This window comes from Netta rufina (genome assembly GCF_964035555.1).
Source record: "Netta rufina genome assembly, chromosome: 5".
Lineage (NCBI taxonomy): Eukaryota > Metazoa > Chordata > Aves > Anseriformes > Anatidae > Netta > Netta rufina.
The window spans coordinates 2,731,813-2,754,916 of record NC_140128.1 but is presented as its reverse complement, the minus strand read 5'-3'; the positions used below and the strand labels follow the sequence as shown (position 1 = coordinate 2,754,916).

General features: G+C 41.5%; 2 protein-coding genes across 3 annotated transcripts in view; both read right to left on the bottom strand.

Moving 5' to 3' along the window:
* DENND5A (DENN domain containing 5A) overlaps positions 1-7,416 on the bottom strand; it is a 59,437-nt gene extending 52,021 nt beyond the window's left edge. For both annotated transcript variants that reach the window (XM_084287811.1, XM_084287812.1), the window contains exon 1: positions 7,192-7,416. In XM_084287811.1, the coding sequence (XP_084143937.1) occupies positions 7,192-7,303 (112 nt within the window). In that variant the 5' untranslated portion in view covers positions 7,304-7,416. The remainder of the gene's footprint in view (positions 1-7,191) is intronic.
* Positions 7,417-10,581: 3,165 nt separating this feature from the next.
* On the bottom strand, positions 10,582-21,384 carry TMEM41B (transmembrane protein 41B). The gene is made up of 7 exons (XM_084286995.1): positions 21,253-21,384; positions 20,281-20,398; positions 18,993-19,121; positions 17,400-17,493; positions 16,476-16,580; positions 14,324-14,462; positions 10,582-13,516 (listed from the first exon to the last, which is right to left on the bottom strand). The coding sequence occupies exons 1-7, from the start codon at positions 21,305-21,307 to the stop codon at positions 13,347-13,349; spliced, it is 810 nt and encodes a 269-aa protein (XP_084143121.1). The 5' UTR covers positions 21,308-21,384; the 3' UTR covers positions 10,582-13,346.
* Between the last annotated feature and the right edge of the window lie 1,720 nt (positions 21,385-23,104).

Here is a 23,104-nt window from a genome sequence, read left to right as displayed (position 1 = left end):
AACAAAACGAGTGGCCTATCCTCAGAATAGAACACAATCCTTTTACATGCACCAGAAATATAAAACAGAAGTGGAGATGAGCGTATTTTAAGTATATTGAATATAGAAATCAGCTGTTCCCCTCGTGCCCTGCCCAGACTGGCAGACCCAGTGGACCTACTTCCGAAAACCCTGAGCAAACAGCAGCACAGACCCTCTCAGCCAACCGTCACGAAACACCGTGCATCTCCTTCTACACTGCAGTGTCCCAGGGAGTTGATGTCTGCACTTGCTACACGCTCACTGCCCTCCAGAGCAGAGGACCGATGGGAGGATGCCGATGTAACAGCACAAGGACTGAATGTAATTACCAAAGCATCTCTCCATTGCTTTCACCAACACTTATTTTCTTCCAGAGTACCACTGAGATTTTGCACCGAAGAGAAAAATATACATATATTTCAAAAATACAAATTAAGCCTTTCCTGCAGATTTTAAAAGCTGTTCCAATGATGTACACTGAACAGCAAGCACAGGAAGTCCAGCCTCACTTTCTTATCAAGCCTTGGAAAACCGTTTTGCAGTAACCTGTCTTAAGGACCCAAAACAAAATGCCCTGTGAGAAAGTAATGTACTTACTTGATATTGAGGGGTTTACATTTTTTTAATAGAGTTTATTTTTTTTAAAAAAAAGCACAAATTTAATCAGAGGTGCTAACACTTTGGTCTATGTATATGACAAACTCTGAAGCTCATCCTAGCTCTACCTATATCTTTCCTTATCATCTCATCAATCATTTCTCTCAAGTTTTCTTTTCTTTCATATGTACCACATCAAGCTCACCTTTCTTCTTCACAAGAAGAAAGATTCATGTCTGGGGAAAAAAAAAAAAAAAAGTTTTCAATATGAAAATCTGACTAGAAGTAAGAGGAAGAACAAACTCCAGTGCTTTTATTCAGTCCTAAAAACACAAGTCACAGACTTGTTCAGAGTCAGGAGCAAAGACTGTTTGTGGTTCCACAGAAGCAAGAGCTTGAGTTAAATGCCTTCTGTGGTTGAGCTTCAAGAAAGAAAAACATGGTGTTTTTCACCTCATCCTCAGAACGACTGAGATGCGCCTAAACAGAAATGTTACCAGCCCTCAGTGAAAGCGCAGAATGAGGTCTCTCAGATTTCAGTCTTGGACCACACACATAAAAGAGCCAGAAAGGGCCATGCCATTCTTATGGTGGTTAGAGCTGGCACTGACCTTGTTAAATCAAGGGACTTTTCCCCAAGGTAATTCTGACAGCTCTGTAAGGTAGCGCTGGGCTTGGGAAGCAAATCTGGGAGGTAACAGTGGTAAGGGAGTCTGCTGAAAGTAGCAAGTTAAGGAGGAGTTAAGTAATACATGCAAATAGTAGAATAGTTCACAAAAAATATGCTTGTAGAGGACAGAAGCAATACACAGACAAGTACACTGAAGAAACCTCAGGATCCCTGCCCACATCTTTCTGCAACACAGAGTGCAATTGTAAATACAAAGAGCAGCAACTACAGCTGCAACGAGACTTTGCTAAAGTCACTTGAAGTCACGCTGAAAGAAAATCTCTCTCTGTGAAACCAACCAGGGTGTTTTTTTTTTCCTCAGTCAGTTAAACATTAAAACATTGCTCTATCTGAAAATGAAAAGGTCACTTAGGACCATCCTGTTATCTGACTGCAGATCACTTATTCATGAAAAGCAACACAGTTTCTTTCTAAGATGCTTCAGTACTAATATGTAAACGACTCCATACAAACGTACGTATCCTACCTGACTGTGGCAGATCATATGATCAGTAAAAATATGTAAATAAAGCCATATTACACACTTTTACAGGGAAGTTTGAAACTAAAGGTCTCTTGCCAATCAAACCATAAGCAAGGCAGCATTTTCCTGGAAATACCGAGAAATTAGCCTTGAGCAGCAGTACCCCAAGTAAATCCTTCATCATTTAGCAGTTTGTGTTGGAATGCTTCATCATTTCTGTGCAATGATATTTTAAGCCTCTCAGGATTAACGTTCCAGTTCACTGCAAACTTGACTGCAAACCACAAATCCAAAAAGGCTTGTCAAGAAATTCGGAGAGAAGAATTACAGCGCAACATACATCACTAAGTAACTGCTTCCGACATCGTCACTTCACATGCATTATTTCTGCTACATGAGCCCTGCAGATCAGAAGGAATTCAGAAGACAAGTATGAGAAGTCATTACCAAGAACACTCAAATAGGACATCGCTAACTGAAAAGGCAGGAAAAAAAAAAACAACTGTTGTAGGATTTTGTAACTACAAGATCAGTAATTTGAAGATTTAGGAAAAAAAAAATGTGCTTTATTATTTGCAAGTGGCAGTATTTCCCAAATAATCCATTTAAGAGGCTTTTTTGTATAGTATCTCTCTTGCAGAATAAACTGGGGAGGGTGGGAGGGGAGAGGGGATAGGGGAAAGGACTGCAAAAACCAACCATCTTTGTTGCCTTGCTTTAAGGATATGAACCACATATGTCTTTTTAAAAAAGGCTTCAAAATCTGACTTGTAAACTAAATTATTTAGATGCACTTTTAGCATCATTAGTCTGTTCGCAAATTAGGAACAAACCCAGTAACTTTTCCACTCCTCCCCACGATACCCAAGACCCTTACAAATCTGCTGCATCTGTAACTGGAGGGTGGGAGAACGAAGGGTTCCAGGGTTTGGGGGGAGATGATTTTATACAGCACACAGCCCAGTTCCACCTAAAACACAGATGTGATAATCACAAGATTGGTATTACAGAAACACCACCTAATAAACCGTGGCTTCAATTGTAGTGCAGCAAAGCACAGCTGCTTCTCCCTTACATCAGCTCTCCCATTCTTTATGCTCCATATCAGCTACCCTAGCACGTCTGCCTCAGTTCCCAAAGAGACAAAAGATCTTTTTGGCACTCAAACACAGCAAACAACTCAGGCTTCTTGGGAAAAGATAGAGGGGGCAGGGGCAGTAGAATAAACTATTATCTGGATTAAAACGTTATACATGTGCCAGTGTAAGTCCAGCCAGAAGTTGTTGCCATCTCCTGCCCATCCCCAGTGACCGGTGTGAACACAGCTCATGGTCTCAGCCTTGGTGCTGCCGGGGAGCCCCCCCAGCACCAACACCTTGGGCAAGCAGTCTCAGAAGAGCAAAAAAGCTGAAAACCCTTCCTCTCAGCCTCAAGGAATCCACAAGGAAGGAGGCACACTGTTCGGGAGCTGTGGGAGGCCTGCACTGACACCACCCATATAAAGGACAAAGACAGAAAAACGAATCCAAACCAAACAAACAAAATCAGCTTTGGAAGAAATCAAGCAGTGGCTCCTACCAATGCAGTTTACTTCTGCAGCGAGCTGAGCGTTGGTTCTTACTACGACAGCAAAACCTACTCACATGACGTTTTCCCAAGGAACAAGCAGTATTGCAGAAGAGTTTCACTGCAAGAACCACAGCTGGCTCCAACCCCAAATGTCATGTCTTAATTCCCAGAGAAAAATACCCAAAAGAGGAAATACAAAAAAGGTCAACTGTCAGTCAGAAAAAGGTATCTGATGCTTTAAGCTTGCTCTTCTTCCTCCTTGTTCCCTTTAGCAACGCCTTACAAACAAAATAAAAGTCTGTAACTATTTAAGCACGTTGATCTTGCAGAGTAACACAGGTGCTGACAGCAGCAATACTGCACGGACTGCCCCAAAGGAAGCTGCTGTACCAATTCCGACATGGTAAGCAATGTGTACTGGTTTACATTTGTGACAAATGCTCTCAATTATTTCATCATAGCCATATTTTTAAGTTTATATTAGTACAGAGTACTGCTAAAATAAACCCTCCCAATAGGCAATATCTGAGGATCAGTTGCCATGTCAAATCTCAAGGCAGCAAAATAGAAAAACAGTGACCCTTCAGTTCCTGACTGAGAGATGAGGTGAGATGTTTCTGTTTTACTGGTGAGGAGAAACGTTTGTTCTAGTGTCAGGTTGTCGGGTTAATTTTGAGTGGAGCTATGTGAATACCGTACAGCGTGCATCACCTTCGCTCACAAGTTCACAAAGCAGCACTCAGGAAGGGGCCGGTGTGCCAGCACATGGCTGGCATTACTAATGATCGGTCCCGTTATGCTACATGGTCCATAACCACAGACCTTACCTCAAAAACATTGAAACCAAAATACAAACAAAGGTATGGGAGACTAAGAATAACTAAAATAGTATCACAACTTCATATTTAATGAATAGAATTCTGTTATGGATTCTGAAAGGGCACGTGAAAGGTACCTACAAGAAGGATACAGCCTGGGCACAGGGCTTCACTGAACACATATTTTCATCTTCCCTCAAGAACGAAGCTCATGATCAGCTTGGAAGCACCACGAGACAGATCTTTGCAAATGCAACAGGAGTTTATATATTGAATAAAATATTTTTGGGACCATACCTTAAGTGACCTGTTCAGACTGACAAGAAGGGAAGAAAGAAATGCCGGTGACAGCCTAATGACTGGCCTTGGTCCTCCACCATAAGGTTGGTGGGGGTTTTCTGGCTGGTTTTGTATGTGTTTTTTGGTTAGTTGGTTGCTTTTTTAAACAATCCTATTATTACATCCATCTTTCCTTTAAAGATTATAAGCATTTTCATCTACCAGCTATTTCTCCTTTGTAATACTGTTACTTCTGAATTCACTACGACCATCTTCACGATATGGCATTCATATGGAAGCACGTGCAGCACAGAAGCCCATGGATCAGAACACAGCGTCCAGGTCCTTGGGTTTGGGTTTTACACTACCTACTGGCAACTCCCAGACTACACTTACATGTCAGTATAATGCAACAGGAAGCTCATCCTTTTTTATTATGTAGCTTTAACACTACATAATAAACAAACTCTACTGACAAGTGATTATTAAAAACTAACACACCACAGAGAAGGAAAATGTAAAAAGTATCTTTGGTGAAAAAGAATGCAGAATAACAATTCCAACAGTTCCATACAGTGCAGGTATTACTTTCAGCACCACGCGGATCACATCTAGGCAAGTCAACACGTCAGGAATTCCAGCAGAAAGGTAAGGCACCTCTTTGTTGGCATGGCTGCTCCAGGATACAGTCTTCAGCTTAAATTAAGAAATCTTATCGTAACATTACAGCTTTATTAGTTATACAGCACACCAAAGATTTTGGTAGCTGATGTATTTCGTCATTTCCCCTCTGAAGGCAAAATTTCTGCAACAGACCGTTGCACAGAACCTAAGAGATCTGTCATCGCTTCCGGCACATCGTCAGCACCTGGAGACGTGCCTCGGCGCCTCTCGTCCAGCACAGAAACTGCCACTGGGTGAAGCTTCAGGAAGAGCAACACATCAGCATTTGTTTGTCTGTGGTTTTGCCTGAAAAATGTTACTAGATGGTAGTAAATCTCTTTTAGCAGGTCACCCATCACGAACACAGTCATCGTAACAAGAAAGGGCACCTAGATAGCCAGATCACACAAATTTGGGCATGAAAAAAAGCCCTAGCAATAAGGAGCATCTTTAACACCCAACTCGGTTCGGCGGCGAGAACAAAGTCTGCCGGCAGCATCCCCGGGGCCTGGCAGCGGCGGTGACATCGTGGCAGGCCCCCGCTGCACCCAGCCACCCCCCAACACCGGGCGCCCATGAAGAGAATTGTTCCAACAGGGCACGGGGTCGGAACCTGGTTTCCAGCACAGAAACAAGAAGGGGGGGACGGAGGGGAACACTGCACAATAACCCTTTCATTGAAAGGAGAAAGCCTTCCAGGAAGCACAAAGTGTTTCAAAGCTTGAGCCGAAACCCACTGAAATCAACAGAGGCTCTTTCCATTTATAGCAGAGGGCGCCGGAGGAGGCTATAACCTGAAATGCTGTTTAAAAAGGAAACTGTTATCAGTCCTACTACCATGAATTATTAATAACACAACAAAATCAACAAAATGCACTGGAATTCCAGCCAGCTCATCTGCTGTGACGTTACCATGCATTCATTCTCCTCCCCCTTGGAGGAGGGGGTGAGGGGGGGACCCTTTTTTAACCTGTTCCTCAAATCACACACAAAGATCAGGCTCCCCAATAAACACAAAAACCCGTTCCTCCCCCTTGTCCCCCAACTCGTCACAGGCGACAAACACCGTGAGAGAGGGGAAAAGCAGAGTGCAAGACACCTTGCACACCGGTGTTTTCCATACTACAGGCACAGAGCTTAACAGGGAAAACAAAAACACAACATCATGCTCCAGCCTTCAGACCTGCAAGTTCAAATGGAATATTAAAAAAGGCACTGGCCTCTCTTCCAGATTACTGTCAGAAAGCCTGCTCAATACAGTAATACACTGTTTTTAATCTAGTTATACAAGTAGAGTTATCCGTGCTCCTGCTGAGATCAAGACCATTACCAAGTGTCTTGCCCTGTAGTACACAAGCACATATATAGTGAATGAATTACAAAATAACACCAGAAGTTGCCTTCAACCCAAAACCTTTGTTCAATTACGATTTAATTAATAAAAATCTGTGCAACCACATTGCGTTCTGTTCTCTTGCACTTCTTAAATGAAATCGATGCTGTAATTTAAAGTACCATTAGAGGACGGCCCATTACACTGCATTCGCTCCTCAAGCATCAAGTTGCAGTTTGCAATCGCTGTGCCATCAGACAGGCACCAAGGTAAAGTCCTCCTCAGCATGAGGAGCAGACGGGAAGTTTTTCTTTTAACGACTTGAAAGAAAAAGTTTCGATCATAGCCAAAATTTAGGAGCTCAATGTACGAGATGACCCAAGCAACGCAGACTCCGCTCTACAAGAAAGGAGCGTTTATTCACGCAGCTTTTAAGACAGATCTAAAGGAATAAGAAGAATAACTAAAACCGTTCGTAAAGCATTATAACGGCAAGTGGGCTGAGTAACCAGGCGTGCCGTCTGCCTGGCGCTGGGCTCAGCCCGGGGCCAGGCAGCGGCGCCAGGCCGAGTCCCCCCCTTTGGGGCAGACGGAGGTGCTGGGCAGCAGCCCAGGCCGGGGGCTCGGTGCCGTGCGGTGCCGCCCTGCCGGCCGTTAGCCGTTACCGGGCGGCCGTTAGCCGTTCCCTGCCGGCCGTTAGCCGTTCCCTGCCGGCCGTTAGCCGTTACCGGCCGCCCCCCGCCCCGCGGCCGCTCACCGGAGAGCTCGTCCGGCTCCAGCCCGGTCTCGGTGTCCAGCCCGCAGATGACGAAGTAGTCGGCGAAGCGGCCGGGTGCCGAGGAGCCGCCGCCGCCGCCGCCGCCGCTCATGCTGGAGCGCGAGAGGGGCGCGGGGCTCAGGGGCTGCGGGGCCGGGGGGCGGCGGCGGCGGGCGGCGGGGCTGCGCCAGCGGCGGCGGCCGCCTCCATGGCGGAGCGCAGCGGGCAGCGCCGCACGGCATTGTGGGGGCGGCCCCCGGCTGCTCCCGGGGGGGCCGGGGGGCGGCCCGGGCCGGGAGCCGCAGTGCTGCGCCTGCGCGCTGCGCTCGGGGGGTGACGTCATGCTGCCGGGCCGCCGCGGGAGGGGCCGCGCCCGCAGGGGGCGCTGAGGGGGAGCGGAGGGGGGGCGGCTCCGGGCGAGGGGGCTCCGTGAGGGGCGGCTCGGCCCCGGGTCACGGCATCACAGCCGCACGCCCTGCCCGGCTGCCAGCCCTGCCCAGCGGCCCCGATGGGGAATAGGGCTACAGCGCCGCGCTTTTAATTCGTTTTCCCTCCGAGTTACCGTCACGCACGTAACCGTTAACGGCTGAGGCTGCAGAGCGGAGCGCAACGCCCCGACCCCAGCACACACACAGCGCCCAGGGAGCGCAGGAAGAAAAAGAGGGGCTCCAGGGGAGGGACCCGCCCCGGAGAGGAGAGCACGGCTCTCCCCTGGCCCGGGAGACCCGGGACAGCCGCACAGGACTGAAATTGTGTCTGCACACGCAGCCGTCCCCCTCCTCTCCTCGCCCAGCTCCCCAGCCGCGTCTTTCACCCCAGAAACCTTCTCTATCCTACAGGGTTTCTGTGAATAAAAATGACTTTCCTGGTCTTTCCGGATTATTATCTAAGGTTGCTCAAGTAGTTTGCGATTATATCCCAGCTGTAGTGCTGAATTAATCAGGTACCCACCTAACATAACGTGCTGTCAAGCACATGAAACTTGGCATATTTGAACTCACATTGCAAAGACATGAGACTTACTGATTCCTCCCCAGCAGTTGAGAGACAGCAGCTTGTATAAGACTTGTGTCAATAACCCCACAGCCCATTGCAGCACAATAACTCAGCTCTTAAACCATTTCTTCCCACTGAAATGGTGGAGAGCTTTTCCATCCTTCTGGGAACCAGGAAAAGCCAAGTATTCACATGGTTATGACGGTACAGAGCAGACAATGGGTCATCAATGAACAGAAGCATTGCTTAGGTTTGACTGATAGTTCTGACAGATCAATTTTAAACCACTGGTGAACACGAGGGAGAAATTTCAACAACAATAGGAGGATAACGAGATGCAATATTAGACTGAAAGTCTCAAGTTTATGAGATTCAGAGTCAGCCATTTAGAATACGTTGAGCCTACCTGGTGAATCAAGGAAGACTAACAGAGAATAGAACTCGTTAAATCTGGTTGCTCCTATTCTATACTCATTAAGTATTCTCTGCCATTTTGCTTCTTAGTCTGCTTTTGATCTGGCAAAAGACACAGTATTCAGCATGTGGTAAGCTTAATTTCAGTAAGTCCAAACTGTAGTCTAACCCTAATAAACAGAAGTCATAGCTGGACAGGCACAGAAGAACTTACAAGAAAGACTGAGGAAACTGGTGATGTAGTACAGATACTGTGAGGGCTATTTTTATTTGCATCTGTAATATATCTAATTCAGCATCTAGCAGCTTGAATTTGTCAGACTTCTTGAGCACTGATCCCATCACCAGAAGCACCTAAAACACAGCTATTTTGTCACTGAACTTAGCAAATCGACTATGTCCTCAAGTGAGGCAGTAACACTCTCAATGACACTGTGAATTCTTGAAAGTATTCTGTATGATGTTCATAAACTGTAAGGGAAGTCTTAAATCTGTGGAAACTATGTTTAGACAGAACAACAAAGACGTGCTAGCAACTACAAAATGATTTAAAAGATTCATTGTCCTCAGCAAGTCTTTTGTTGTTGCTTCAGCTGCTCTTTTCAATGGCAAAGGCTAGAATTTTTAAGCTCAAGCCTTAAATCATAAGGACAATAAATACTTATAAAAGACAGAATTTAACACGCATATATCTAGAATACTCCTACTAGTTAACTTGAACTTAACATAGTGTCTTCTAACAGTAGATTGAAAACTTAGGGAGGGAATCTAAGGAATCTGATCCACAGGCTCCAAAAATATCTAAATACACTCTAGCATGTTATAGCCACAGTAAGATTTGTGGATATACGTTTCACCTCCTCTAGCATATTTAGGAAATAGAATACTTCTGGGGAAAAAAAGATAGCAATATCCTAGGAATACCAGTTATTCTTTAAGCCTGAAATACAATACTAGTTGTCACAGCTACACACAACTCAATTTATCAGTTTAAGTATATGTATCAATTAAGTAGGTAACCGAAGGAATATTTGTGTCAGAAAAAGGAAAAAAGAACAAGAGCAATGGATAGCAATGCTGAATGTGGCGAGGCTAGCAAAACAATAGAAAGACTACCATGTCACAGAAGACAGGTAGCTCTCTCCCTAGTTTTTCTGGATACATCCTTTATCACAGACAGTTTGCAACAGTTTTTATAAGGTGAAGAATGAAGTGGCTGCTTTTTGTTATAAATAAATAAATAAAAGTACCTGCAGTAGCTCGTGGGTGTTTCAGTCCTTGGTCAGCTAGCTACCTGGTTGAGTTGGTTCTGTTGGTTTTTCAGCTGAATAATTCAGCTTAAGTAACTGGATGGTACAATACATGCAGCATACTTCCAGTTCTAATACAAAGCTGAACACAGCAATCCACACTGCATTTTAGTAGACAACCTGGTTTTATACTGAGTAACTATCATGCTACACAAGATAAGTATTTTTTAGAATAACACAAAGATTTGTGAAATAGCTACCAAAAAAAAAAACAAAAAACAAAACAAAAAAAAACTGGCTTTGCATCATAGAATAGTTCACTGAGCTTTTAAAGACACACTTGCTTTTTATTTAACTTTTACTTCTTTTACTTTTTTTTGTCTCAATCTTTTGGCATGCTTTCAACATCAACATTGTGTACAGTGCAAAGAAGAAATCCATAAAGCAGACAACAGAAGCAGATGAATGAAGCTATAGCAACTTTACCTTGTGAGTCTTCCATAAGGAATTCACGTCAGAAAAAGCAAAATATATGAGTTCCCATCCAAGAAGATGAAATGAGCTATATCAATTGCTTTCCAGTCCAAAGTATGAAAAATAATTTTGTATATATACTTTATAAAAGTATAAAAAAAGATTACTGTAGTACATGATAAATAACTTCCAGACAGCAGGAAGTCTAACTAGGTGTTCTGAAACAGAAGTACAAACAGAACAAATCTCACCCACATGATCATCAGTTCAGTTTAATTTTTATAGTCATTAAAAAAATACCACTTCAGAAGAACTCATCATAAGTGAATCAAAAATTAGGCTTAGCAGGAAGTTCAGCATACTTCATTGTACTCAAAATACGATGTTTCACATATTATACAATAGCTTTATTATGAAACGGCAAGAGGCAGTTATTAATGGTGTCATGCAGATATTGTTTACAAAAAGTTCTAGAGGATAACAGCTCTTTTTTGTTTGTTTGTTTGTTTTTTGGTAGTTAAACTATACCTTCCTGATTTTCAAGTTTGCTTCACGGTAGACACTGCTTTTCTGGCAGAAATGTATGGCTATTCTCTTGGAGCACTGGCTGGATTCCCATAAAAAGCAAGCTACCGCCTTATTCCACAGCACAACACTTTTTTGCTTTTCCACAAGACTTTCATTATATTTAAAAACCCTCAGAATCAGTCCTCATGGGATAGGGAATTGCCTGAGGCCATTGGCAGCTGAAGATAAACATGGAAGGGATAAGTTAAAAAAATGCTAACTTGTCACAAAACGAAGTAACTTATTTTCAACCCTTTTAAGGTTTTTAGGGCCTTTAGGCACTGTGATGGCAACTTAGTCTATAGCTGAAATGGGTTTTTCAGTATCATACCCTGATCCTATCTACACAGTGAAACATACCTCAATGAAAGTGCCAAGTGACAGCATGATTCATATGAAATTGAGTTCATTCCTTCTTTAGTGTCAAGGTTCCACCAAAACATTGGTTTTGTACAATGTAGAAGGAATTTTACAACAGCATGTTATTGACCAAAGATTGAGACCATTTTTGAGACAAGCCACTGGGTAATAGCAAGTATATAATTTATTCTGAGTTAATCTGCATGGAAAATTAACTATGCAGAAGAGTAGGCTGTAAATCTACAGCTATTTCACACCCAATATTCCAGTGGGCACTCAGCTCACAATAGCTATCACTTACTATGGAGCAAATCCTCTAGGTAGATGAGCACTGAGATTAGAATTGCAACGATTAAAAGTAACAATTCAGGTTTAAATGCCAATAAAGTACACTTTTAGACTCAATTCTAAATAGAAAACATTCCCTAAAGCTAAATGCTTACAATAAATTTGTAAACAGAAGTGAAATTAGTTCCTTTACCTACATAAAAATACCATTTACTGTGCAACCCAGATTTAAATAAAAGACCAAAATAGTTCATCAATAATATTTACTATATATTTACATGTAATACTGCAATAAACTGGAGTCAATTAACATTATGTTACAAAAAAAGAACAAAACGTTTTAGAAGGTACCAGTACCTTTCACATTATTACATTCATGGAACTGTTCTCTTACATCTCAAATGATCTACCATGATGAGTTAACATGGGGATATAGACAAGTAAACCCTTGAACTGGAGCATATGCTAACATGTCAGTTCCCATTTCAGCAAGGTGCTTCAGGAGCATCAAATTAAAGCCTATAAGCAGCACTAGTTTCAGTAGGATAAACTTAAACACGCACCCAAATTCCTTGCTGATCAGGACCTCATTTTATGGGACTCCACTGACAATCATACAGACTACAACAGTTTTAACTGTACAAGGGCAGGTACCACGTACCTCATTTATTGGCTATATATAAGCAGACTTCTACTTAAAAGGTGAATCATAGCTGGTTGTCCATTACCAGTTACTGACTTAGCAGAAAATTGAATCATCCCTTTAATTTTAGATACATTCACATAAACTTCTGTTGCATGATGCTTAGAACAGTATTTGGATTCAGCTCTTTTGCAAGAAGTGCACCAATTAACGTACCTGACACTTCTTCTAGCCAATTGAGCTGCAAAGAAAAATTGTATCCTCTTTGCATATTGCTTTAGTAATGTTTATAGTACACTGAAGTTATACATTTTTAAATCACTCAGGAAGTTAGTTTTATATATGATCAATTTCTTGAATTCACAGGATAAATGTATGCAAGTAAAATATTGGCAAAATAATTAACATAAAAATAGAATTTCAAAATCAGCTAGCCACAGTAAAGTCTAGCCTGCTCTACCAGAGCAAACTTTTACAGAGTAAGTTAGAATGATCTGACACTTTGCCTTTGTTAATCCAGTTAGTAAAGCAGATGTAGGTTCAAGTATTTAAGTCCACACAACAGTAATAGAAGTAAACAATCAAGGTGAGTGTATCTTTGTAGTTAAAGTACTATTCAGGAAAAAAAAAAAATGCTTCTGAATGAGCACCTTTACCATATTATGCTATAATTTTGGAACCCCAAAAGACAAGAAAGACTGTAGATGAGAATTGTGCTCAGACCAGATCCCATGCAAGTCTACAGAGACATACAGTACGTTACAGAAATCAGATTGAAAAAATAAGGGTTGGGTTTGGTGTTTTTTTTTTTTTTTTTTTTTTTTTGCAAGTATTAGAAAGCATTATCTGTAGTTTATGTCTGTTACATTTTTTGCTCTGCATATAATCAAAGCAAAACATGACATCTGTATTTTCCCTTCCCTCATTCCAAGGGCTGCACATACACCCCAAAGCAAAACACTGATGATTTGGTTATAAAACTACGTAGTACATTTTCTGAACACAGTTCCTTCAGTTGCAGGTCACGTGTTCATTTAAAGACATTCTTACCCATTACAAGCCTCCCCTTTAATTGCTTAAGATCCAATAGAAAAGCAAATATACAAATATCACAAGTGCCAATCCTGAGATGAAACATGGGAAGTCCGGGTCCAGTTTGATCCTTATTCAAACTTCTGTTTCAGTTTCTTCTGGAAGAGAGCTGGTAGGATGGAAAGGATGGCTAGAATCATGAGAACAAAAACAGAGTTCCAGGAAACAGCTTCCCCTGCTGTTGTAAGTTGGTATAGTGTTGTTCCTGCCTTAATGGCTACAAAAGATGGCGGTGCCACACCTGGAGGGGGGAAGTACAAGGGTAGAACAATAAATTTAAGAAAGATTAATTTCTTTGGGTAAACAAAACCAAGAAAACTCCTAACTCAGTTGTCTAGGTTTTAATACCAAAGCCTCAGAATCTGTTGCCTGTATTTTCTTTTTAAGGTGCAGGTACAGATACAAAATTCAAAGACAAAATCCCATTATCAGAACTGTTTATGCTACCTTTAACGCTGCTGGATGCTAATACAAACACAGGAAACTTAAAAAACTCTGCGATCCAGATTGTGCAGATAGCAAGTTGTCTCTGCAAACTGATTTTTTTTTTAGGTTTGTAATGGAAGCTTATAAATTACCTCCTAAACCAATTAAAAATATTTGCAAAAATAAGCAAAACACAAGGTTAAGATGTTTAACACTACAGTAGTTATGAACGCACTCCTAGGAAGGTATATTATAATAAAATAGATGGGAAGGGGAAGAACAATCCTTCAGATCAAAGTCACTTGTTCTGGCATGACTACGCTGAACTCAAAATAGAAGTCTATAGTAGTTCACAGAAGTATAACCATGGAGTGGAGCAACAGTCCTTACTTGTAAAGTGTCCATACAAGGTATGTTTCCTTATAGCCTGCTACCCCCCATCCAGTGCATCAGAATAATCCTGAAGACTTTGAATGCTAAAAGCTGGACACATCATCAAAAAAGTATAGACACAATACTCTTGTGTAATCTTTCAGCTGCCCAGTAGGTGGTGATCACCACTGAAGCAAATAATGCCACTTCCGGCTACCCCAAACTGCAGTTCACTATTCAGAATTCTTACCTAGAAAGGTGCCAATGAAAAATACTTTTAATGGCACATTTATTACAGGAGATGTTATATTGATGAACCAATTTGGAAGAAATGGTGTTATTCTCAAAAATATTATGTAGTTAATGAGGTGTTCTCTGTGTCGTTCAACCTGTGCAAAGAAAATAATAAATCAGTAAAACGTCTGCCTTCAAAATAAGCAACGATTTTACTACAAGAGATTTGTGATTTTTTTTTTAATCCATCTTTTGTAGAAATTTAAAAGTTGCAAACAAATCAGTTAAATGATGACTCAAGGAAGAGAGGAAGAGTCAGTGAATCACTGTTACATAGCACTGAAGTTACTCTGGAAACACCAGCCTATGGTAGAGAACTAATATGTCTGAATCAGGTAAGAAGCAGGCCTGCTGCTGTGCTGAACTAACCCTAGCATTAGCTCCGTCACCTCTAACTGCAGTCCAACCAACTCTACCAGCTTGTCATCCTATTCCTAAAGCAATCAAACATGAAACGCAGCTGTATTCCTAGCTTGGAATCTTACCCTGGTCATGGCTCTCGAGTTCATCACAAGGTTTTAAGACTGTGTTGGCAGTAGCCTATCTGCACGTACTTTATAATGTCTAGCATAAACATCATAAAGGAGCAGCCACATCAGTCCAAACTTGATTTGCAGTCAATTACGTCCTCAAGTCTAGCTCACCTCCTTACACAACTACAAAGCCTCTTCTGCTCCCACACTGGCTCTAGAACTCCGGCCCTTTCAAACACCCATAACCCCAAAGCAAATTGTAAGGGTAGCAGAGCATCCCACCATCCCTGCTCTATCCTTGCAGGCCTTCACAAAGTCTAAGCCTAAACGTGGCCACGTGGCCCTAGACAGTTGAAACTAAACCACACCTGACTGTAAATCCATCTAAAATCAGGTGCAGCAACTTATCCTAGACACAACCCCGTTTTTTCCATATTAGCTTGAATTGCATTATCGCAGTCAGTCCTGCTATTGTTCAGCAATACTTCGTTTCTGGTGTTTGGTCTTTTTTTTATTTTTTAATTAAATCTTCATGAAGGACTAATGCTTAATCAACAATTAATTCAGTGTAGTGCCAAAACTGTATAGTCTACCTAACCTGGAAACAGTGAGATATGAATCACACATGCAATTATGCAAATTTAGAGTCACAGAGCCAGTTCTGCCAGTGGAAATAATTACCATTTCCCACTTCAGGAATAGTTTGAAGATTATACTGGGCTTCTAATACTTATTTGGTACAAGATTCACTATTTAATGAAATCAACTGTGTAGGTCGCAGCTCTACATCCTAGTGAGGAACAAGTTCAAGATTTTTTTTTGAATCATAAAAATATTTAAACGGAAAACAGAGCAGTAAGTCATGGTTCATACTTGCCAAAAAGATCTGTTTGAAAATGGTTAAGAGCATCAAACAAAAAAAACAAGGGCTCAAATACCGATCATGCTAGGATTTTGCAAAGCAAAATCTGAAGTTTAATCAGATAATTAGCTTACCAAGTTCCTGTTATCAGATACTTTCCCTTGCCCTAAAGGAAACTGAGCTTGTACAAAAATCAAGCAGCTTGTACGGGATACTTCTCTATATACTACAAAAACAGTGAATTCCAAAAATTGGTAGAAAGTTACCATGTAAGCATATAGTAAGAACACAAAGAGACCCTTTAAACTGGGACAAAAGCAATACCCTTTCCATAGGAAGGTATGCTGCTGCTGCTCTTAAACACTAAAGCAACAAACTTAGGAATTGCCCTAACTACAATAACATTTACATTTTTACAATCAGACCTACAACAACATATTTTTCATCCTATTGAAAAAAAGACAGCTTTCATCAGTTCTGATGCTCAGGGAGCTATTACTTCAACTCAAAACTAGATAGGCTTCCTACGGCTATTAGCTAACCAGAGGGGTTATCACTGACAAACTCTTCCTAGTTGAGGAGAGCTTCCTCACAGGAAATAGCACAATCAGGAATACTCTGTTGCTTAAAAACATTCAAAAAGTAACTACACACTGTCAGAAAGGACTCAGAATCCTTTCTTTGTGACTAGATTTATGAGCACAATGCCCGCTAGTTTTCCATCCTATTCCACTACATATTTCCTATAAATTTCAACTTCTTTAGAAACTTACCTGTTCTGACCATTTAACTGCTTTTTCTGTTAAGTATTTGTATACAACTGGCCGTCCCACTAAGTATGAAAGCATATAGCAGAACGAAGCTCCAAGTCCCGAGCACTGAAAAAAAAAAAAAAAGCAGAAAATCACTAATTAATATTAGCCTTGTGTCCCTATAATTACACTGACTGGTTAGAGGCTGCTTCTGCACAGTCCTCCACTAAGGAGGAAGAACTTCCTGTACCCGTTCCTTAAGAACTTTGTCGACACTAACTAGTTCCTTTCATCCCAAAGCATTTAGATCATTATTAACACAAAGTAGACAATGTTGATTACTTGTCAGTTAACATTGAGAGTCTCCGCACTTTTAAGATTCTGAACAGTGAAACCTTTGCAAGTAAGAGGCACAATGACATTTGAAAGATACAAATTTGAAAATTCATCACCTTAGCCCTCTATACCTACTGAAGTATCTAGTTCTTAAGTACTAAGGCTTACTATGACTGCATCTTTTGAAATTTGTTGACAACCTACCCTTCGTAAGTTAAGCTTCTGAAGTATGTAAACCATTTAAGAAAAGGATGTGTTTTGCAGCGCCCTAGAATGCATTATTTATGTTCCAAGATTAATATCAGGTTCTGCTGGATGCTGAACAAGTCTGAAGCAAAGGCAACTCTCCAGCTGACTAACACCCAGACGCCTCCATTATTAAGAAAACAGTTTAGTTGTTTGGATCATCATCCAACGCTACACTGAGTTTTGTAGATAACATCCTTCTCACAACACGGTTGAATAAGAACTCATTTATTCCTTGGAGAATAAAGCATTCCCTTATTTCACTCAGCCTGTGATCATTTCACACAGAAAACTGTTTAAATGTTTGGTTCTGTTCCAAATGGATAAAAATACATGCCTTCACAAACTATTTTCCGTACTTACCAGACAAACAAGAAATAACGCCAGAGGAAAGGGATAAAGAAACCCTGACAGGATACTGAGAAATATAGACCCAGGGATAGCAAATGTTTGCAAGCTGGATGCATCTTTGTTAAAGAAGGTTTTTTTTGTTTTGTTTTTTAAAAAAAAAAAAAGCTTCCCAGTTTTTAATCTAATAAGCAGTCAGCATACATAGTACAATTTGGAAAAACATAAACAAATAGGCATGGCCTAAAAAGATCTTTACATCAAAATACTTGTGCAGAGTAGCACAAACAGCCCACGCACAGAGAAACAAGAGGTAGATATATCGTTGTCCGATATAAAAATAAGTCACTAATTAAAATATGTATTATGTTCTCCCTTCATCTCTGTGCTACCTTTGACATTGTAGCTTTATGGCATTACAGGAAATACAGTTCTGATCTGACATTTAACTAGAATTACGCAGATTTCAGTCACTCTGAAAAGTTCACAGAAACCTCTAGTGATTATGAATTCCATGGAACTGATTGAAATACAAAAAGCCAAACAATCATCCTTGATATCAAGTTCATTACAGACAACAGAACGTTTTCCAAGTGCCAAAGTTCTAAGATAACTATACCATGCTTGTCAAGTAATCAGTCCGCTGCTGAGACAGTAAATGTCGTCATATCAGCTGATGCAGTAGTTCAATAAAAATGCCGATTCTGTTCTACTTCGTTTATATATTAACTAACATTTTAGTTTTCTTCAAATATAATCTATCATTTGTGAGCTACTCTTGTGAGAATATGCTAGAAGCGAACTACTAATGGCACTTTCAGCATCATTTTTCTCTGGGTTTTGAGAACCTTACTGCATTAAACAATGAAATAGACCTCCTGTAACTTTTGAAAGGCTGAAAAGCTTTATTAACCTGTTAAGTGTTCCAGTTAAGAGTGTGTTTAATGATTAATACATTCAGCACTCAGGGGGAAAAAAAAGTTAAGACAGAACACAGGCAGCCTTTGTGTCTCTCTCCTTAGGCATAAAGTACTTCAAAAGTCTAGCTCCCTAAAATAGAAGAGTTTCTTTTTTTTTCCTTTTTTTTTTTTTTTTTTTTTTTTTTTTTAAATGGGCACTGCAGAGATGAAAGGCTTAAAATGTTTTCCTTGAGAAATGATGTAAGGACTTCAATAAGAGCCTCAAACACTTTTAGATGCCTCCGGAAGACTGGAGTGGTAGTTTGTTTTCCTTTAGAATCAGCAGTCATTTTTATCTGGGAATTTAGTTTGCACTTAGCTACTGGAACACTAAAATAAGTCTAATATGAAAGTTAAAATATTGTCCACGGTAGATAGTAGCTGAAGCTGCATGACAATCTTAGACAACATTTACTACTATACAGGCACGCAATTCAATTTCTCTGTATTTAGAAATTGTACTTCCTTACAATCCAAAAAAGCATACTGAAACACTTCAACAAAAAACTTTTCTAAAACACGTATCTTATAAACACACTTTGGTATCTTACCCCTCTCCATCTCAGAACAATAAATTATGTTTGCATTTTTCTTTTCTTTTTCATAGAAAAGAAGTCAGCAAAGGCTTCTCACATCAGAAAAAGGATACAAAACGTATGTGGCAAAGTAAGCTACTAACACTTGAACATAAAATGTGTCCTTATATTTTGACAGGACTTTTCCTAAGGCTTTTGCATCATCCATGTCTCTAGGAACCTTTATACATTTTCCTTCTTCTCTGAAAAAAGAAAGAAGAGAAAGCATGGTAGGAGATATAAGTAAATCGTACAGTAAAATTAATTGCTGAATATATAGATAATTATAGATACACTAGATCACTGAACTACAATGTCTGCAAACAAACCGCATCACTATGTTGTGGTAAAATTCTAAGACAAACCTTTGTAACATTTACACTTCTTTGAAATAGAAAAATCCTCAATTTTAGATATTAGCAAGCTTTTTTTTTTTTTTCCTATACATTACAATAACCAGCTTCATTTCTAGGATTTTTTCTTCTTCTCAAGTTAAGATCAAAAAGAAACAATTACTCAAACCAAACCTTTAGCAACTGAACAACAGCCAACATTTCAGCCAAAACTAGCTGTAACTGCCTTATGCTAGGGTCACAACATTCCAAGTGCAGCAACACTTCAAACGCAGTGCAGCTTCACCTCACAGACATAGAAAGCTTTAAGAGCAAAACCTTATGTCACACCTTAATCTGGTGCAACCCTGGGCAGCACAGTTGAGTATCCTCTCTTCCTCTGTATCAGACTTAGTGACTGGACAGTTGCAAACCGTACTTGTTGAGCAAGTTAATCAGACAAAAAAATTATTACTAAAAGAAAAAAAGAAAGTTGTAAGACAAGCAGGCTTGCATCTTGTCAAACTATTTATGTTCCCAACATGAGTACTAGACGCAACAAAAAACAGGAAGAATACACGAACCTTGAGCATGAAGGAAGAAGGATGTCACCTTTTTAACAGTGGCCTGCAGTTATAGCAGAGCACAAGGCATTTTAAAAAAAGCCTAGCCCTAACCAAGCATGCTTTGGCTCTCAACTGAGGACAGTTAAGAACAGTAGTTATCATTGCTAAAGTGACAACAGGTATCTTTTTAAGACATGGTAACTCAACTGTGCAACAGAAACCCTAGGTCAAGCACAACTTCAGTGTTTAAACAGATCCTACTGGTTAGTACGCATTTCAGCATTGCCTTTTGTGTTGTGACATTGGAGATTATACACTCAAAATGGCTTTCTTCCTTTAAATAAGGTTACGTCTACAATTAACTTACATCAGTTCAAAAATCACTTATTCAAAAATCACTTAACCCCACGCAGCCTCCTCCGCAAGCTGATATTGAATGAAAAGCAAACAAATTACATACTTACTCACTAAGTTGTGGGAAATTTTTATATACCAGAAACATCAGAAAAGCAGCCGATGTGAAGATGGACACTAAAATAAGAAGAGATGTTCGAGCTGATCCACCTTCTGCCTGAGCTTTCCCTGAAATTAAATACAACCAGAATTTACAAAAAAAAACAGCAACTTATCAGAATTCAAGGTTACACTCTAAGGAAAGGTTAAGGAAATCTCCACAGAGATCCCATCTTCCCACATAATGCTTGCACTAACATACATAACACACTGCTTACATGCTCTGAAGTCGTCCAAATAAAGCTGAGGTTCTTACACTGGCAAACATCCCACAGAAATCAATTTCTGTGGCTGCTAATAGTTTAAGCCTTAGTTAGATAAATCAGCAGAGAAGAAGTTACTGCAGAACAAATTAAGCCACGCATTTTTAGTTTTGCCATGAAGTCTCCTGAGAGTTAAGACTTAGTAACTTGGAGTTAAGTCTTCAGTATAGGCAACACAACTCCACGACACGCTTATTAACGATTTTGTTTGTAGTTTTCCTAAGGACGAACGCCAGGCACAGCAAGCAGCCAACTAGGTGAGACACACTCATCGGGAGAAAACGCGCGTGAACACACGCCCACAACAGCCCGGGATATAAAGGTCACAGTTCCCAGAGGCAGGAATTACACCTATCTTAGCTTTAAAACACACGCATCCGAGCTATCTCTTTTTAAGCTGGTAACAGCCCAAGTTCTGCCGTGAGGAACACCCCGCGAGCACAGCAAGCGGCACAGCTGCGCTCGGGGCCTCTCCCGCCCTCTCCCCGCACCCCCCGGCAGCTGACGGGGCGCGGGGCGGCCGCAGCCTCGGGGCGGCGGTGCCTCGGCGCCGGGCCCCGGCCGCCGGCTGCTGACGGAGGGGCAGCACAGGCCGCGCCCGGCCCCGCCCCAGCCCCTCCCGCCCGCGGCAAGGACGAGGCGCCCCCTTCCCCCCGCCACCTTCCAGAAGCTGCCGCTGCTGCCTGGCGCTCTCGGCCGCGCTGCGCTGCGCCATGGCCGCCGCCGCCGCCCGCCGGCCCCGCTCAGGCCGCGCCGAGCCGGGAAGGGAAAGGAAGGGAAGGGAGGGGAAGGGGCGGGCAGCGGGGAGGCGGGACCCGGCCGCCCGCCCGCCTCAGCGCCGCGCTGCGCATGCGCCGCTCGCCCAGGGGCGGGAGGGCGGCCGTTGGGCAGCGGGGGGCCGTGAGGGGCGGGAGGCGGTGCTCAAGGAGCTGAGCCCCGGCTGCCGTCGGGTTTGTGCCCTCTGCAAAGCCGCCCTGTGAACGTCCCCGTGTAGGGAACAACAATTGAGTAATCAATCTTACAGGTGATAAGAAGTCCCGCGCTGAGGTGGAATTCCACAGGGTACAGCAGGGCTGCGAAAAGGTTTTGTTTTGTCGCCGGGTGTAGAGAACACGCTTGCACAACAGCGTCAGTCACTACCAGCAGTCCATAGCCCAAATGCCAGCCACGAGTACAGGCCCTGCCAAATAATAATTAATAAATTAATAATAATAAATAATCCAAAGCATAAGTTGTCATCAGGTTCCAAACAAAGCTTTGAATCACGATTCAATTCCACATGAATCCTTAATTTACTTGGTTTTTTCTTGCATTTAGAATCTGCTTATTTCAAATTTTATCATTAAATCTCGTAATTCCCTTTTAATATTTGTATTTGGTGTTTCAGAAATGCTAGTGCCCAGAGGAGCCAGTCAGGCCTATGGACTTGTTGCTGTGGACATTGGTTCCAGGTGACAGAACCCTTTATTCTTCCAAACCATTACACTAGGACATTGTACACACTGGTGAGATGGGAACTGCTGACACCATAGCAGATAGCTCTTTTCCCCTATTGTAAATGCATATCGTGTTCATCGTGTCTCTGTGATTCTCCCACTGCTCCTGGTACTCCAGGTAAAGTGATCCAAATAGCAGGACTTCTTCCTTAGCTGGATGGCTTCTGACATAATGTTAAATTGATTTTAAGCTAAATAGTGTTGGAAGTAAAATTATCAATCACATTTTCACTGTACAAAAAAATTTCTACCAAGTCATCCTGAATCGGAAGAGAAAAAGCTTGTACTGGAAGATTTAAATAAAATGCATACTATGGTTTAAAATCTGTAGAGCACATTCTAAATGCTGCTAAGCTGGCCTTTATTTCATTTTGATACAATGGATTGTACCATGGGGCATGAATCAGTGTGGAATGGTTGTTGTTCAGTAATCACTCAGAGCCAAGGAGTCAGGCAGAGTCTGCTCAGTAGATACCTGACTTCTCACTGATCTCTGCTTTGTACTGCAGAGCCTCTGTGCTTCCTAAGTGCAGGTAACCTAACAACACAAATTAGGCAAACATCTGACTCTTGCTAAAGTCTCCTGCAGTTCCCACTGTTCCAGACAGCACTGTAACACAAGCAACAAATAATTACAGAAATACAAATTCTCTCTGCATCTCCCCTTCTATTCAGTACAAGTGCACGGCCTGCAGATGGTTCCCAAGGCACTGATTCTGCAGTAAGCTCCCAGCGCTACCCTATATAATTACAAATAGAGAAAAGAAGATAACTACTCAGCTCCAGCTCTCTGAGTTGCTGCCAGTGTGAAATCTGAGGATTAATTAACTTAATCACTTTGAAGTTGAAATATACTACATACGTGATATTTGTTAACTACATTATCAGAAGACTCTTAGACTGTCTATTTTATGCTCTTTTTGGTTCCCCTCAGGGGAATACTGCTGTTGAGAACGTTTTGGCTGTTTTACAAAACTTTGAAACTGTCGGTGGTATTTAATATCCTGTGACCATTT